Source organism: Triticum dicoccoides, chromosome 4A (genome assembly GCF_002162155.2).
Source record: "Triticum dicoccoides isolate Atlit2015 ecotype Zavitan chromosome 4A, WEW_v2.0, whole genome shotgun sequence".
NCBI classification, from domain to species: domain Eukaryota; kingdom Viridiplantae; phylum Streptophyta; class Magnoliopsida; order Poales; family Poaceae; genus Triticum; species Triticum dicoccoides.
Genome location: NC_041386.1, coordinates 29,226,378 through 29,244,659, shown reverse-complemented (window position 1 = coordinate 29,244,659; position 18,282 = coordinate 29,226,378). Strand labels below are relative to the sequence as shown.

General features: G+C 49.1%; 2 protein-coding genes and 1 pseudogene across 2 annotated transcripts; 1 reads left to right on the top strand and 2 right to left on the bottom strand.

Moving 5' to 3' along the window:
- Positions 1 to 1,187: 1,187 nt before the first annotated feature.
- Positions 1,188 to 8,376, top strand: LOC119283379 (annotated as a pseudogene).
- An 865-nt stretch (positions 8,377 to 9,241) lies between these two features.
- On the bottom strand, positions 9,242 to 9,948 carry LOC119288607 (uncharacterized protein At5g01610-like). Its single transcript, XM_037568196.1, has one exon. It carries the CDS (start codon positions 9,840 to 9,842, stop codon positions 9,384 to 9,386), a length of 459 nt encoding a protein of 152 aa, XP_037424093.1. The 5' UTR covers positions 9,843 to 9,948; the 3' UTR covers positions 9,242 to 9,383.
- A 1,743-nt stretch (positions 9,949 to 11,691) lies between these two features.
- Positions 11,692 to 17,131, bottom strand: LOC119284744. Its single transcript, XM_037563908.1, has 10 exons — positions 16,603 to 17,131; positions 16,403 to 16,480; positions 15,764 to 16,329; positions 14,251 to 14,847; positions 14,011 to 14,165; positions 13,380 to 13,585; positions 13,161 to 13,294; positions 12,784 to 13,085; positions 12,587 to 12,690; positions 11,692 to 12,212 (listed from the first exon to the last, which is right to left on the bottom strand). The coding sequence occupies exons 1-10, from the start codon at positions 16,874 to 16,876 to the stop codon at positions 12,142 to 12,144; spliced, it is 2,487 nt and encodes an 828-aa protein (XP_037419805.1). The 5' UTR covers positions 16,877 to 17,131; the 3' UTR covers positions 11,692 to 12,141.
- Positions 17,132 to 18,282: the final 1,151 nt, after the last annotated feature.

Genomic DNA, 18,282 nt, shown 5'->3' with positions numbered 1-18,282 from the left:
AGATCACAATCTATCAACCGTGGCATGTGTCAGAGCAAAACTAACACAATATGTTGTTGGTTCTAGAGGCGGAGAGTGGAATTCAGGGGGAACTGTAGAGAAAGCACGATACCCATAGATGGCGTCGCTCATGCGAGGCGGCAACCGTCGGTGCCCAAGGAAAATGCCATCTTGGAGCAAGTGGTGAAGCATATGAAGACCCCCGTGACGATCATGGACATCGTGTTTCTCTCTGGGCTTAGGGTAGATGGCCATCCGTCTATATACGGGAGGAAGAGGAAGAAGATGGGAGGAGTTGAGTCGAGCATCCAGGATTGCAGCCACTGGTGCCTTCCTGGAGTGCCTGATACGTGGAATGAGCTATTGTTCTACCATCTAGCAGCACCCTCGCAAAAGCACTAACGATGATATGCCTTTTACGTGAATAATATAATTTGTGCATAAAAAGAGCATGTGTCGTACTCATTTTCTTGTACCCCTCATTTTCTTTTTCTTGTGACACAAAATGCATGATGGAGCTTGTATCCAAAGGATATATGAAGATCTCATAATCTTCAAATCAAACGCCCTCTTTGTTGTCTCAATAAATAGGCGAAACACTTGGTAGGCATGGACAATAATCATGATTGAGCTTTATCATAAAGCAATAGAACAGCAAGGTGACTCGGTTTCCAAAAAAAGAAAAGCACGAGGAGGAGACAAATCCTTTGGAAAATAAGAGTACCGTGCATTCCAGTAATACTCTTTCTGTTCCAAAATAAGTGTCTCAACTTAAATTCAATTTTGTTCGTCAACTTTAGTTTGTGAGAAACCCTCCGCGTGATGTTTTTCTGCGTCACAATGGGTGGACACGGATGGAGGGCGGCCTGTGCGGGGCCAGCTTTTGCCCGTTTTAGACAGTGGGACGGGGGATGACCTGTTCTATTTCAGGAAAGGGAGCACTCTGTAGGCAAAAGACGCCCCTTTATGCAAAAGGAACAGTATATAATTGTCAATAATGCACTACTGTATGTATAATCTTCTGCAACCACCATCTGAATGATGCATACAATTATTCATCGCAGTGGAGGTGGGTGGAGCACTGCTCGCCCCGGCCGGACTCGAACATGGTTAAAGAAGGATGTGAATGTGTCACACAAAACTCGTGGACAAATCAGACGCCTCCCCGTGACTTCTTGCCGATCCACATGCCGCCGCAGTCGAAGAAGGTGTGCGTCATCGGAGCCGGCATGGCCGGGCTGGCCGCGGCGCGCGAGCTGCGCCGGGAGGGCCACGAAGTGGCGGTGCTGGATGTAAGACAATAAGTTTTGGGAACCAGCACAACCCTTTAGGGGTGGCTTATCTCATTATATATAATGGTTCTGTTACAATACGTACATAGGTACAGAAGCTATACATAGTCTAACACCCTCCCTCAATCTTAGTCACTTTCTAAAAAACTGAGAAGGGTAAGATTGCGCCTACCAGCCTCAAACTGTGGCAGTGGTAAAGGCTTAGTGAAGATGTCTGCAAGTTGATCCTTAGATGAGATAAACTTGATCTGGAGTTGCTTCTGTGATACACGTTCCCGTACAAAGTGATAGTCAACTTCAATGTGTTTCGTTCGGGCATGAAATACTGGATTTGCAGAAAGGTATGTAGCACCGATGTTATCACACCAAAGAATAGGAGGTTGTGGTTGTGACAAACCCAACTCCTGAAGCAAAGACTGCACCCAAATAATCTCTGCAGTAGCATTAGCCACAGCCTTGTACTCAGCTTCAGTACTGCTACGTGACACAGTAGCCTGTTTCCGAGCACTCCAGGCGATCAAATTAGGGCCAAAGAATACTGCATAACCCCCCGTGGATCGCCTGTCATCTGGGCTACCAGCCCAATCTGCATCAGAGAAGGCCGAAAGGACCCGAGAGGAAGTCGGCCGAATATGGATACCAAATGTCAGGGTGAACTGAACATAACGAAGAATGCGTTTAACAGCAGCCCAATGAGTATCTCTGGGAGCCTGAAGATACTGACAAACCCTGTTAACAGCATAAGAGATATCTGGTCTCGTGATCGTCAAGTACTGAAGTCCACCAACAATGCTCCTGTACTCTGTGGCATCCGCAGGAGACAAAAGCTCACCATCAACAGCTGTTATCTTGTCAGTAGATGACATGGGTGTGGTGGTCGGTTTGCACTTCAGCATGCCCGCTCTTTGTAACAACTCCAAGGAGTACTTCTTCTGCGTAAGGACAAGACCAGTAGCACGAGAAGTGACCTCAACTCCAAGAAAGTAGTGAAGCTTCCCAAGATCTTTGACCGCAAAATCAGCACCAAGAGAGCAGACAAGAGCATCAGCAGCATACTGAGAAGAGCTGACAAGGATAATATCATCGACATATACCAAAAGATACATAGTGACTTCTGGCTTCTGTAGAAGAAATAATGAAGTGTCAGCAGTGGACGGCACAAACCCATGAGCACGAAGGGCAGAGGCAAGGCGGGCATGCCAGGCACGAGGAGCTTGCTTCAAACCATATAGTGCTTTGGAGAGACGACAGATATAGTCAGGACGATCAGGATCAGAGAAACCAGGCGGTTGTTTCATATAAACCTCTTCCTCCAAAAAACCATGTAGAAAAGCATTCTGCACATCAAGTTGACGAAGTGACCAACCACGAGAAACAGCAATGGAGAGAAGAAGCCGAATAGTGGTAGGCTTGACGACAGGACTGAAGGTGTCCTCATAGTCAAGACCATGGCGCTGCCGAAAACCGCGAGCAACAAGTCACGCTTTGTAACGCTCAATAGATCCATCCGAATGCTTCTTCACTTTGAATACCCATTTTGAGTCAATAATATTTACCCGTGGTGGTGGAGGAACGAGAGTCCATGTCTTGTTACGAAGGAGAGCATGAAACTCCTGCTCCATAGCCTCTCGCCAATGTGGAATGCGCAGGGCAGCCTGATATGAGCGAGGCTCAGAAGATGGATCCGCAACAGCAGCAGCCAAACAAGCAGCCAACTAAGCAACCGTACCATCCTTACGTTCCTTAGGTTTGAAAATGCCACTGCGACTGCGTGTATGTGGTCGGGACACAGGAACCACCGAGGTCGACGGAGCAGCCTGCAACGGGCTGGAGGACGGCGACGTTGACGAGTCAGCCGGTGACGAGGAGCCAGACACAGTAGCCTCGGGCTCGGTCGGCGAAGAAGGTCGGCCCACCGGCGAAACCGGCAGAGCAGATGAAGCAGCTGGCGACGCCGGCGTCACAGACCGGGCCGATGGCGAGCCCGGCATAGTGGGCCGTGGCGCGGCCGATGTCGCGGGCCGATCCGCGGATGAAGGCGACGTGAGGACAGCGTCGCGGACCCGAGCTGCAGGCGAAGACGGCGTGACGGGCCGAGCCGCGGGCGAAGACGGCGTGACAGGCCGAGCCGCTGAAGACTCGGCGGCCGCTGGCGAAGAGGGCCGAGCCGCGGAGATGCTCGGCGCGACGGGCTCTTCGGGTGACCATGCATGGGCACGCAAATCGATGCCATGCAACATAGGGCGATCAACGTGCCCATCAGAAGGCGGTGATGATGATGGTGAATCCTCCAAAAGCTCCAAACGAGCCCCACGTCCGGTTCCTGCACCATGGTTAGGTAACAGCAAAGGAGAGTATGCAACATCATCAAATTGGTCAGAAGCAACAGAGGATGAATGCAGAGATGGTGGTTCGACAGTGGACACAGGAAGTTTGGCAAAGGGAAAAACATGCTCATCAAACACGACGTCCCGAGATATATAGACACGATTAGTGGGAACATGAAGACATTTGTAACCTTTATGAAGAGAGCTATAGCCAAGAAAAACACACTTCTTAGAACGAAACTCAAGCTTGCGCTTATTATATGGACGAAGATGCGGCCAACAAGCACACCCAAATACCTTGAAAAAGGTATAATCAGGTTGTTCATTAAGGAGAACCTCAATGGGAGTCTTCATGTTTAAAACACGAGTGGGAGTACGGTTGATGAGAAAGCATGCAGTGGTGAAAGCATCACTCCAAAACCAAAACGAAACAGATGCATGGGCCAAAAGAGTAAGACCAGCTTCAACAATATGACGATGCTTACATTCGACTGAACCATTCTGCTGATGTGTATGTGGACATGCTAAACGATGAGCTATCCCAAGCGACTGAAAGAAGGAGTTGAGGTTGCGATACTCGCCCCCCCAGTCCGACTGGACATGAACAATTTTGTGCTTGAGAAGACGTTCAACATGTTTTTGAAACTGAACAAAAATATCAAACACATCAGATTTGCGTTTAATAAGGTAAAGCCAGGTAAAGCGACTATAAGCATCAACGAAACTGATATAGTAATTATGACCACTGACAGAAGTCTGAGCAGGACCCCATACATCTGAAAACACAAGTTCTAAAGGATGTTTCACCTCACGACTGGACTCCGAAAAAGGAAGTTGATGACTCTTCCCCTGCTGACAAGCATCACACACTGCTACATCTTTATTACTAGACAAACTAGGAAGCTCATGACGACGCAAAATATGACGGACAATAGGTGTGGCCGGGTGACCAAGACGAGCATGCCACTGTGACGGAGAGACCCGAACTCCACTGAAAACACGGGCGACGCCAGGATGCTCCAGACGGTAGAGGCCCTGGCACAACCGCCCACTAAGAAGAATGTCCCTCGTGCCCCGATCCTTAATAAAAAGATCAAAAGGGTGAAATTCACAAAGCACGTTATTATCACGTGTGAGTTTAGGAACTGAAAGAAGATTACGGGTCACAGATGGAACTCGAAGAACATTGCGAAGCTGAAGACTCCTATTGGCATGTCTAGTGAGAAGAGATGCTTGACCAATATGAGAGATGTGCATACCTGCTCCATTGGCGGTGTGGATCTTGTCGGAGCCATGATAGGGTTCACGAGTGTGAAGCTTCCCCATCTCGCTGGTCAGATGCTCTGTCGCCCCAGAGTCCATGTACCAGTGTGGATCGATGGAGTAGGACTGAGTGTGTCCCTGTTGCTTCTGCGGCGAGGGACGATCAGCCATGGCGACCTGACGGGCATTGTTGCGTGTATCTTTGCCGTCATTGCCAAGACCAAGGAAGCTTCGCTGGAAGCGCTTATGACACTTGGAGGCCCAGTGCCCATCACGGCCACAAAGCTGGCACACACGTGGACCACCAGCCCCCGGTAAGGTCGCAGTAGGTGGAGGGGCCGAGGCGGGCGACGGTGGCAGCCCCAAGGGAGACCGGGGTGATGAAGAAGAGCGGCCACCCTTGGTGGCGGCGTTGGCCGAGAGGGAGCCAGTGCCCCTGGTGCGGCGAGTCTCGACCCGTTGCTCAGTGAGAAGGAGCCGAGAGTAAACCTCGTGTGCCAACATGGGTGTCGAGTTGCCCCGCTCGTTGATGATCTCGACTAAGGCATCATACTCCTCATCAAGACCATTGACAATAAACGAGTTGAACTCGGAGTCGGTTAGGGGCTGTCCAATGGAGGCCAATGTGTCGGCGAGGCCCTTGACCTTGTTGTAGAACTCAGTGGCAGTGGAGTCAAGCTTCTGACACTCTCCAAGCTGACGACGGAGTGCAGAGACACGAGCCTGGGACTGCGCTGCAAAGGTGCGCTCAAGGATGGTCCAGGCCTCATGAGACGTCTTCGCGAAGACAACAAGGCCGGCAACTGCCGGCGAGAGCGACCCCTGGATGGAGGAGAGGTTCGCCTGGTCCTGCCCCGTCCAGACGCGATGGGCCGGATTGTAGACCGGACCGTGCACGCTGTCTACCAGCGCGGGTGGGCAGGGAAGCGATCTGTCGACGTAGCCTAGCAGGTAGTGACTCCCCAAGAGCGGGAGAACCTGCGCACGCCAGAAGATGTAGTTGTCGGCGGAGAGCTTGATGGTGATGAGATGACCGAAGTGAAACGGCGGCGGCGAAGATGATCCCATCGAGGAGGCTGCCTGGGGTGCAAACACCATGGAGGCAGCCGGAGGCACCGAAGCCGATGCGGGAGGAGGCGGGACCGCAGCCAGGGCGGGCGCCGCAAAGCTCACGGCCGGTGCGGACGCCGCAAGGCCCGCAGCCGGGGCGGACGCCGCCAACCCCGCCAGCGGGACGGTGTGATCCGCTTGCGGCAGGAGCGGCGGGACGACGCCTGCGGAGTCCGCAGCGGACAGCGGCGCCGCGGTGTGGACCACGAGATCACGCCCGAGCGAGGGCGCCGGCGGCGTGGAGAAGACGGAGCCGATGCTCCTTGTCCCGATCGGAGCGGGAACGGAGACGGCATCGAGCGGGAGGTTGAGCAGAGCCGCAAGAGAGGCCGAGAGGAAGCCCGCAGCAGTGGAACCGGTGATGGCGGCGCTCGACATGGCGGCGGCGCGATCGGTGGCGCGGCGGCGGCGGTGAAGGCGGCGGCGGCTGCGGCGGCGGTGCGGGTATTAGAGTTTAGAAGCGGAAGCGATCGTAACCTAGCGTGATACCATGTAAGACAATAAGTTTTGGGAACCAGCACAACCCTTTAGAGGTGGCTTATCTCATTATATATAATGGTTCTGTTACAATACGTACATAGATACAGAAGCTATACATAGTCTAACACTGGAGCAGAGCGGCGACGTCGGCGGGCAGTGGCTGTACGACCCCAGGACCGACGCCGCCGACCGCTCGGCGCGGCGGCGCCGGCGAAGGTGCACAGCAGCATGTACGCCTCGCTCCGGCTCATCAGCCCCCGGCAGACCACGGGCTTCACCGACTTCCCCTTCTGCCCCAAGAGCGGCCGCGACGACGCCGCTTCCCGGGCCACCGCGAGGTGCACCTGTACCTCAAGGACTTCTGCGCCGCGTTCGGGCTCATGGACGCCGTGAGGCTCAACACCAGGGTCCTGCGCGCCGTCATGACGCCGGCGCGTCGGTGGGCGGTGAGGTCCGTGGACCTCGGCGTCGGGGAGTGCGATGATCCCGACGGGAAGGAGTTGGACGCGTGCGTGGACGAGGTGTTCGACGCCGTCGTCGTCGCCACCGGCCACTACTCGCAGCCAAGATTGCCATGCATCAAAGGTAAGCAAAGCAATGCAAGCTCCACCCGTACTCCCATAGTCGTTTATGAAGAAGAAGATGTGCAGGCATGGAGACGTGGAGGGGGAGGCAGATGCACAGCCACTCGTACAGGGTGCCGGAGCCGTTCCGCGGCGAGGTGGTGGTGGCGGTCGGGTGCGGGGAGAGCGGCAAAGACATCGCCATGGAGATCCGCGGCGTGGCCAAGGAGGTGTACCTCGTCGCCGGGTCCACGGAGGCGGTCACCCCAGGCCTGTCCAAGGTGCTGGCCAAGCACAGCGCCGACCTCCATCTCCGACTTGAGGTACGTACACAAGCGATCTCTCTCCACCCATAGAAGAGAACGAAGGGAGCCAATCAACTAATATAATGCACCGTTCGTCCCGGCCGGCCGGCAGGTGGAGCGTCTGTGCGAGGACGGGCGGGTGGCGTTCACGGACGGCGGCGGCGCCGGCTCCAGCTCCAGCGTCGCCGCCGACACCGTCATCTACTGCACGGGGTACAGCTACTCGTTCCCGTTCCTGGACACGGGCGGAGCCGTCGCCGTGGACGACAACCGCGTGGGCCCGCTGTTCGAGCACGTGTTCCCGCCGTCGCTCTCCTTCGTCGGCGTGCCGAGGAAGATCTTCGCGCCCCGGTTCTTCGAAGCCCAGGCCCGGTGGGTGGCGCAGGTGCTGTCCGGCAGGCGGGCGCTGCCGGCGGAGGAGGAGATGCTCCGGTCCGTGGAGGAGTTCTACCGCGCCAGGGAGGCCGCCGGCGTGCCCCGCAAGTACACCCACGAGATCGGCAGGCGGGAGATCACGGTACGTACCACGTAACCACGAGTGCATGGACCAAGCTGCCCGTGCTGGATCGATTCGCTGATCATCGTTGCTTTGATTGGCGGCGTGCATGCAGTACATGGACGATTTCGGGGAGAAGTACTGCGACTTCCCTCGCGTGGAGGGGTGGAAGTACGAGCTGCTGGGGTCGTCCGTGCGCGGCATGATTGAGAACCTCGAGACCTTCCGCGACGACTTCCAGGACAGCGACTCCGTCCGCGGGGCTATGGAGGAGTGGCATCTCTCTTGTGTGCAAAGCTCGCCGCCTAGTTGCTGCAGCTACACAGACGGCCGTCCCTGCCCAACTGGTCTCCATCAACAAGCACAATAATTACAAAATCACTATTCAAGAAGTATTCTTTGTAAAGACCACTCCTACATCCAGGATGGGACAAGTGTCGCACTGCATGTGCGAACGGAGTTTTTCCTTTTTCCGGAGATGTGTTTTATTCAAAACGTTTTATCTCTCAAATTGTACGTCCAAATATCGAACATTTTTCACCGTTGGATATTCGCGTCGAGATCTCCAAAACAAGATTCGTGTTGATAGGTTTCGATGAATTTTTTTTATGAAAAAAATGGATGGAAAAACCTGAATCGGGGCATTTTTTTCCTTTCCGTGCCTCTCACGGAAGCAAATCCGTGCATTCCACAAGAAGTAAATATGTTCCTCCCACGGAAGGATAAAAAGGAAAACAGGTTTTTTCACGCAAAAAAAATTGAACTTTTTTTGGGTCCAAATCCAAAAAAATCGGGGGAAGACCAAAAAGGCAAAAAACATAAAAATAATCATCTAAAATCCGAAAACACGTACAGAAAAATACGAAGAAAGCGCCTAGAGCGCGACACGTGGCGGCAGCTAAGAGCACGCCAAGTGACGCGCTCCAAGCCCACCCCAAATAACCCTTGCGGGGGCTCCAGAAGGAGTACTCCTTAATTAGTTTCTCTCCAAGCCCATGGGAAGCCCGACAGGATGACTTGGGCCCGAAAGCCCAAAATCTGGGCCAGGCTTGGGCTCAGCTTATCTGCTCGAGGCCTTAACCGAAAGCCCAAACAAAGGCCGAATAGGGTTGAAATAGTTACTCCCATTATGGCTAGTCTGTAGCTAGTGGATGACTTCGATAATTCAAAGCCGACCTCGAGCCACCGTTCTAAAAATAATGATCACTTAATAATTATGGTCGGTAGCTATCAAGTTGCTTCGACGACGGATGACCTAAGGATTGCGACTCCGACGGTAGGCCAGGCATTCCGGACAAGCAAGTTCTTTTATCGCAGAAGTGCTTAAACTATTGCTTAACATAAGCTAATCTGTGGCCAATAAACAGATAGCATCTCAAGAAAATTCAAGATAAACGCTGGTTCCTGAGAAAAAATTCAGCATTGGCTCTCATGCTAAACTGGAATCGTATAGAGCTCATTGTGATATCCACGACGGTACAGAAGGTTAACTGAAACAATGGCCCATGTGAGTCTTGTTCAAATCATAATAAACAACGGCTTATGATTCACGAGACGGCCGCGGCGACGGCGTCGTAGCCGCGACAGTGCGGGCTGCTGGCGAAGGAGCTCAGCGGGAAGGACGTGGAGACGGGGCCGACGTAGAAGCTGAGGCGGTCGCCGGCGCGGTCGACCTCGGCGACGGGGAGCCACAGGAAGAGCACCTTGACGTGGACGCCCTCCAGCGCCGCCAGCCTGCCCGCGGTGACGGCGCCGGCGATGCGGGCGTCGTACCTGACCAGCCACTGCTTCGCCAGCAGGAACTCGCACTCCCGCGGGAAGTAGACCTCGAAGCCGCCGTCCGGGCCGAGCTCGTACCCCTCCACCCCCTCCGGCAGGATGCCCCGCGGGAAGTCGTACCGCTCCAGCATCTCGTACGCCGTTGGGGTGTCCTCCGCGGACGCCGACGACGCGGCTACGGCGACGGCGCCGAGGAGGAGGAGGAGGAGTAGGGGGTAGGTGGCCATGGACGGCCGGGGAAGTTCTCGCTTTCTTTGGGTTTGATTGGGTCCGAGCTGGCGGCTTTGCTTACTTGACAAATGACAAATGGAGGTGTTGGCTTTTGTAGCTTACCGTTGGATGGATGCTCACTCGCTTGTATTTTTTTACCTTCATAAGAATATTCTTCTTCAATGATGTAGTAGTAGTATGAAGGGGAGCCTTGGCGCAGTGGTAAAGCTGCTGCCTTGTGACCAAGAGGTCACGGGTTCAAGTCCTGGAAACAGCCTCTTACAGAAATGTAGGGAAAGGCTGCGTACTATAGACCCCGGGCTGCCCTTTGATGTAGTAGTAGTATTTTGATATTCTTAAGTTTATGTTGATCCGCGGACGGATGAAGCATCTCAAGAAAAGCATATTTTCGTTGGGAGGGTTTCAATAATGGTTAGGTTAGCATGTTTGACCAATCATTGAAGAAGTTGTATGAGTAGTTGTAATGCGTGGTGCATATTTTAGCTGTATCTTCTTCGCACAATTACAAATGCACGCATCTCTGCCTTCTTTTTTGATTATGCTTATTTATTACTCTTATATACATGTAGGAAATGGCCAAACATGAAAGTGAAGTGGCGTACCACGATACTTCTACATAAAAATCTCAGCTCGAGCTCATATATGCTCAGGTAAACAGTAAAATTCAAAAAAGAAAGATGAATTTCTTTTGTGGGAACATAGACAAATATTTTGATTGTTTGCAAAGTTTTTACCGTGGAATGACATTCGTGTAAGTCATGGCAAAAAAAACAAATCTATGCTAAAAAATGCTATTTTTAAAAGCATTTTTGAGTGCTAATTTTTTTCCACGAATGTCATTTCAAGATGAAATTCTGCAAGCCCTCAAAACATCTGCCAATTTTTGCCACACAAAAACCAGAATTTATTTATTTATTGTTTTTTTTAGATTTTACTGTTCATGCCTCATATGAGCTCGAGCTGAGTTGGGGTCTTTCGCATAAAAAGGCTACTCCTACAAAGTGTTGCTTTGAAAAAATATGACGTGTTCATCCACTCCTGAATCTACTGACTTGTTTGCTATGAATTCCATTGAAATGATGCAGGCAAATTTATTATTTTCTGTGGCATTAATATATTAATCCGGATTTGAGTGGATCAGTGACATGATGACATGTCGACATTTGAACAATTAAAAACAATTAACCTCTTGCAAGTGGAGCGTTTGGTACGGCGACTTGCACATTTCTTTAGGAGGCGGAATCTTAGGAACACGATGCTAAAAGACAGTTACCAACTTCTAGTGTGCATCGATTATACATACTAAAACTAATAAACACGATAATCGGGAAAAAAAAAGCTATACCTAGAAAATCCTACAAAATATTAGAAAACATCTTACCTTCTGTCAGGTAGGCATTACAGTGACAAGTCATGGTTAGTGAATGAGATTCATGAGACATAAATAGTTTTATCTGTAAACTTGGTCAAAGTTTATGAAGTTCGACTTTTTAGAAAATCTATATGCACTACATTATGGAACCGAGGAAGTATATTATTAACCAACAGTAATTGGAAATGCTTGTATTTGTTTAGGTTCCTTTTTAGTTCTTGTGCTGATAAAAATAAATGTGTCATGTGTCATGGCAATTTTTGCCATATTTCTTGTGTGCACATAGGATGTTGTGGATTGCATGCTTGTTGTTTTCACCGAGTTACCTGTAGTTTGTTTTAACCTTGTAAGACTCCATGTAGAATATCAGCAAAAGGTATCCAACAATGTTCATGTGGTCTACACTTATATTAGTCGGATGATGTGAAGTTCAGCAGGACTGTATAACAAGCATATATGATAACCACTAAAAGGAAAAGATGAAACTGATGATGCGTAAATTTCTCATTTTTCCGACAGTACATCACATGATACATACTCCCGCCAACTAAGACAAGGCCAAGCGCCAGGTTTACATGTAACCAAAAAGAATGGAAAACCACAAAAATGATATCAAAACTATGAAACACAACATTACAGTTTTTTTCCAAGCCTGCCCAATCACTCAGAGCTCCACGTATAAATGCATATATGCAAACAGGGATAACACAATTCGCTGGTCTCAGCTTATCCAGTTGATGTGGAGATCATCGCCTTCGGCAGAAACAGCAGTATCTGGCTGCCTCGGCTCCTGGATCCTGCTGTATGAGCTGCCATGTCCAACATTCCAATTCAGATGAGCAGCTGCACAGTTGGACTTGCACTCCACGCAGAGGGGTTCAACCACAGAAGACATAGAGTAATTAATACTCTGCTAATTCCTACTATGACCTTCCTGCTGAGATGGCAGACGATGCGTGTATCTCCAAGGAGTGCTCCGGTATGTACGTAAGACCTGTGGTGCAAAGATACATGTCGTGAATCAGCAGCCAAAGACAGGGCATACCTGAGGTTTGGTCGCACCATAGAAACACTATCTTAAAAAAAATCTGCATAGGCAAGATTTTAATCTGATGAATCTGGTGGATTCAGACTATGACAGGTATTACCTCCATCCCAAATTACTTGTCTTAGATTTGTCTAGATACGGATGTATCTAACAGTAAAACGAATCTAGATACACATCCATATCTAGACAAATCTAAGACAAGTAATTCGGAACGGAGGGAGTAGTAAACAGTAGCAATAACAAGTTCTGCTCCCTGGGTAGGCACTATATCTAACTGATAAGTTAATGATCTCTACTTTGCATTTTTCATGTAATTTTACCTTTCTCCTTTATGGTTATTTGCAATGTATCTAGTGTAATGATCCCGTCTGTTAACGGGAGTAGCTCGAGCTTGACAGTGGTGCTTGACCGTGCAGGAACACACCTGTTAACCACAACAAATGTAATTCTTCAGCATACTGACATGCCGTGCTGTAACTCTCAACAGATGGAAAAAGGTGAGAATGGATAGCCATACCCTAGGGGAACTGCACTCTGCAACCACAAATGAGTACAGCCTGCTGAAGTGCTCATTCTATTTCCTCCATTGTCACTTTCTTTTGGAGATCCGACAACAACTGAATTCAGTCTCCGAAAACCAGTTCCATGTTTTCCCAAGCCAGACCTTCTCATAGGCTCATTAAGATTATAATAAGAACCATCTGGTGTGGTTGGAGCTGAGTTCAATGATACAACTGAAGAAGAACCAGATGCTTCTGGAGCAAGAACAGTTAATGTGAGGTTTTCTGAAGTCATATTAGTAGCTTCAAGGGTTAAGACCTGAAAACCAACAATTAACACTATCAGTGCGAGGCATGGAAAATGCAACAAGACCTAAAGAAGCACCGAAATAACCTGCACGGGGAGTTGAGGAACTCGAGCACTCGGGCTAGGATTTCGTAATGACAGTTCAGAAGACACAGAGATCATAAGATCACTAGCTGCACAGGGTTGCCAGCTTGTGGCTTGCTTGAAGAAAAGTTTTGATTCTACAGAGGATAAAAAGGGCTGGAAGTCAGAATTATCAACCTACACTCGTTCTCAAGCACATGTTCTATTTTTCCAACAGTTCACCTGTATAATTGCAGCGATATGATATAAGTACAGCATACTGATCGGTAAGACCAGCGCTGAGCTCGCTAACCCTAGGCGTGGAAGTATTTGTGGCAGCTCCACTCATCTTTGGGAGTGACAAAGTCAGAGGTACATCACTGTTGATCCTCCGATCCCTGGAGGACATAATTGCTGGCTTCAAAATAAACGAGTGTTCTTCACCCCGCCTGGAAGGAAACAAGTAATACTTAAGATATATGGAAACTGTTGGTCTTTGGCAGAAACTTCAAACCAAGGTATAGTGTATGTAATGCGATACATCTTCCCGTGTTTATTGCTTGCATAAATAACTAGAAAGAATCATGTGAAACTAAGGTTTGGCCCAATCCAGCATTAAGGTGACCAGACAGTACTGCATGTTATACAAAACCAACTTGTTCAAACCAAAACTAAAAACTAAGAGAAAGATGGATAACAGCGATAACATTGCAACATGTTGCAAGAATTTCTTTGCTAAGAAAAAGGCAAGGTCAAAGTACTGCAGTCTGCAAATCCAAAGGGGAATCAATTTATGGCAGAAACCACGTCATACTTAAACTTTAAGCTGCAATTGTGGGTCTTTGGAAGCATCCATGAGAAACTTTGCATGTACCTGAGTGACAGATTTGGTAAACTGTGACCATGTCCGACCTCAATACTGGCAATTGGTAGAGATAAAGGAGAACCTCCTTTGGATGCCTCCTCAAAGACAACAGTAATTGCATCTATGAATACAACTATGTCTTGCACATGCCGTGGAGCAATGTTCTGAGAATTGAAGATATAAGCATTAGTTTTGAAAGTTTCTTCAGAAACTATGAGAAAAATGAAGGATTTGGATGTTCATAGTAACCTTTATTAAGACACAAAGAAGATTTTCTGCAGTACATTTGGCAGAAAAAGAATGAACTTCAATTGGTTGAATTATTTCAACTTTTCTTGACCATCTTTTCCCTGGTAGATATACACCTTCTAGACCACAGCGTACAGAATACCGTTCAGGCTCCAAAGGAACTCCTCTAAAGGAAAGCTGCCCATCATTTATAACATCAGGTGTTTTTGCAGGCTTTTCAGGCACAAATTCTTGATTTTCAGATATTGGGGGTGATCTTATGTTGGGAAGCTGGGCAAGGGCAAAGGAGGATGAAGGCATTGAATAGCTTCTGAAATGACTTAACGAAAATATTTGAGACCCAGAAGCAGAAAAAGATTGCTTGTGTGATATACTGGGATTGAGAGTAGGAGGTGATAAAGAACGAGGAGGAGGTAGTGTGCGATCTAAAGGGAGCAACCAGCTAAGCAGCTCCTGACAAGGATCCTCATAACCATTAGGAAGCCCGTTTACAAGATTCTCACGCATATAATTGCTTGATGTACACTTCTCAAATTGAAGAACTTCAAGCACTGGATCTACCATATTGCTAACACCAACATTCACTTGCAAAACAACCTGCATCCTTCCAACAGAGAATATGAGTGATTAATCAGCACAAACATAAGCAACCCAGAATCACACAAAAGTACATGAATGAAACCTAACTGCATGGTAGCACCATCAACTTCTTTGTGAAGTTGCTTTCTTTAAAATAAAACAAAATAAGCATGTGCGTCTAATAAACTAATACTCCCTCCGTCCCAAAATAAGTGTCTTAACTTTGTATTAATTTTAGTACAAAATTGCACTCCCTCCGTAAAGAAATATAAGAGCGTTTACAACACTAAAATAGTGTTTTAAACGCTCTTATTTTTGTTTACGGAGGGAGTACTAAGCTTGAGACACTTATTTTGGAGCGGAGGGAGTAACAAACATGATTAGTATATAGACAACTGCAGTAGTTGTGCAAAGGATTTTTACATAAATTTGCTTAAAGCGTATTAGCTGATTTCACCGAAGATGGTGAGACATAACTCTAAACTTTGCAGGACCCTACTTACCACCATGACGGATATAAAGGTGCATTAAATCAAGAGAAGCAATGTATTCAAGGCAGTTGTCAATTTGCCAAAAGTGATGCAGTAAGGTAGTAGATTTCAGACCAGTCTCCAGGCATCAAGTAGATGGCTGTGGAACTAAAATTATAGTGCTCCCTCCATCTGGATATATAGGGTCTAATACGTATTTCGAGATTTACTTTGACTACCGATAAAATCAATAATATCTGCGAGAGACATGCTATAAAAATTATACCATTGGAAACCCCTTTCAAATACAAATTCGATGGTATACTTTTTTAACACACATCTCATATATGATTGGTCAACTATTTATGCATAGTCCATAAACTTCCCAAAGTTAATCATTGCAAAAAAGAATCTAGTGTATAATGTCACCCAGCAAGTAAACAGACGGATCGTTCAAAACATACCACGATGTCTCCATTCTGCAGAGCATAGCACCTTACAGTATCCCGAGCGACTCCTCCGGATGTGCTACCATCAAAAACTCCTTTATCAGAAATGGTATTGTAAGCAGTACTCCTTGAAACTGTGTTATTTCCCTGGCTATCCGAATATAATTGTTCATCTGCCGTCTTAGTTGCAGCTACTCTTTTCTTGGACCAGAGAGGTTCATCTGACTCCGCGATTCGGACAAAAAAGTTAGATCTTTTGAATTTTTGCAGCACGGTTTCTATTTGCTCTTTGTGATCTTCCATCCGAAGGAGGGATTCAGTCTCCAGGATATCTTGTTTTGAAGGAGAAGATACTTTGTCATTGAGTTCAACACTCTCCATGTTATCCTCGACACCGTGAGAACTATTTTCTCCGGCTGTTCCATTGGCATCCCCATTCTCACTGACAGAGCTAGATTTATTTGTGGGGTGCCGCGGCGAATTTCCACTCTTAGACATCACGGCAGCAATTCTAAACGGAGATATGCAGGTCATATCTTGCTTAGAGGCTGATAGGCACGCCAGTATATGGACCTGCTCGCCTGATAACCGAACTAATTCAGATACCAAAACAAAAACAGGTACAGGCAGCAAGTTGCAGTCAAGTAACTTTACCAGGAAAAAGGAAGGGGCGATCCAAAGGCCGCAGCTGCAGCATGTCCGAAACCTCACTCCAATCCCCAGGAAGCTCCTCTGCGGAAGTAAAATTGCGAATCAGTAAGCTACCGGGCCGGCATTTCCAAGGAGAAATGTGGCAGTGGTGAATCTGCGACGCGACGAGGAGAAAGGCCAAGCAAGGGGAAAGGGGCACCAACTGTTGGGAATCGTGATCCACCCTTCGTCCTGGGAAACGTCGCTGTGCTTCCCGGCCGGAGCTGTACTTTTCGAATCTGAAGAAGCGGAGGGAGAGGTAGCAGCGGTGTCGCCGCCGATCTCCCCGGCTCCGTTGCTGGCAGCTTCGTCGTCTTCCGCCACGGCGGAGATGCGGAGCGGATCGTCGGCGATGAGGCCCTCCAGGGTCTTGAGGACCCCCTGCTGCTCGGGGATCCGCGGCAGCTCGGGCTGCGCGGCCCGGTAGAGGAAATTCATGGCCGCTCGCCGTCAGCCGCGCGAGCAGGGGGGGCGCGGAATGGCCCTGGCGGTCGTCCTCCTGGGTCGACTCCGCGCGGCAGAGCGAGGGCGGTCCGAGCCCGCCGGGCCCCCGCGCGGCGCGCGGGTCGGGGTGGGGGGATCTCGGGGTGGGATCGCCGGAGGTGCTGGGAGGGGAGGGGAGGGGAGGGAGAGGAAGAGCTGCCGTGTCCTGCTGGTGGAGTCGTGGGTGGTGGTGGTGGTGGTGGGTGGTCCCTCGGCGTCGAGCGGGGCAGGCAGATCTGACTGAGCCGGAGACGACGATGATCCATGGCTTAAACTAATCTTGCTCCCCACCTCGTTGCCAACTAGCACAGGGCCCAGCCCAACTCGCGGCCCAAACGGCCGGGCCCAGCCACCTCTGTCTGCGTACGGCGGATTCTTTTATGCTCGATCAAGAAAAGAAATGGTTACTCTATTCAAACTTCCTAAAGGCTTGTGTGAACATTCGAACATGTTAATTCGAAAGTTTTAGTGAGGAAACAAGGAAGGTAGATGGAAGCCACACGAGATATCATGGAAGGCAATGACGCAACCTAAAGGTATGGTGATTTAGGCTTTAAAGATTTTGAGCTATTTAACTTGTCAATGCTGGCTCGACAAGCTTGGCGGCTCCTGCAAAATCCAGAGAATCTGTGTGCTCGGCTTCTCAAGAGAATATGCTACCCAAATTCAACTATTTTGAATGCGGAGTTAGGAGGCCACCCTAGCCAGATACGGAGAGCTATTGTGGAGGGAAGAGACACTTTGAAGCGGGGTCTGATCAGACGTACATGCAATAGAGCTACAACAGATATATGGGCTGACAAATATATGGGCTGACAATTGGCACCCCTGAGAGGAGATGATGCGACCCTATGGTTGCATAATACCAAACCCATCAGATACAGTGTCAGAATTGATTGATGCTACCTCGGCATCTTGAAACAGTCAGAAAGTGGCAGAGGTTTTTATGCCTATGGACGTGCGTGTCATTCTTGGCATGTCGTTATGTACAAGAAATATGGATGATTTCTGGAGCTGGAAATTTGAGCGACATGATAATTTCTCTATGAAGTTAGCATACAAGATGCGCATTACCATTAGAGAGAGGCGAGAGGCATGGCTCAAAGGTTCGGCCGGCTCCTCTAGCTCAGCGAAGGAGGAGGGTATCTCGAAGGGTATGTGGAAGACACAAGTACCGGCAAAGATTTGGATGTTCCTATGCAGACTTGCCCGGCAATCAATCCCGAAAAATGACATTAGAGCACACGGAAACATGACTGATACGAGTGCATGCGGTTTCTGCGGGATGGAGGACTCTTGAAACATTCACCGGGCGAATGCACGGTCTCAAAATGTACGTGGGCATTGATAGACGACGAGTT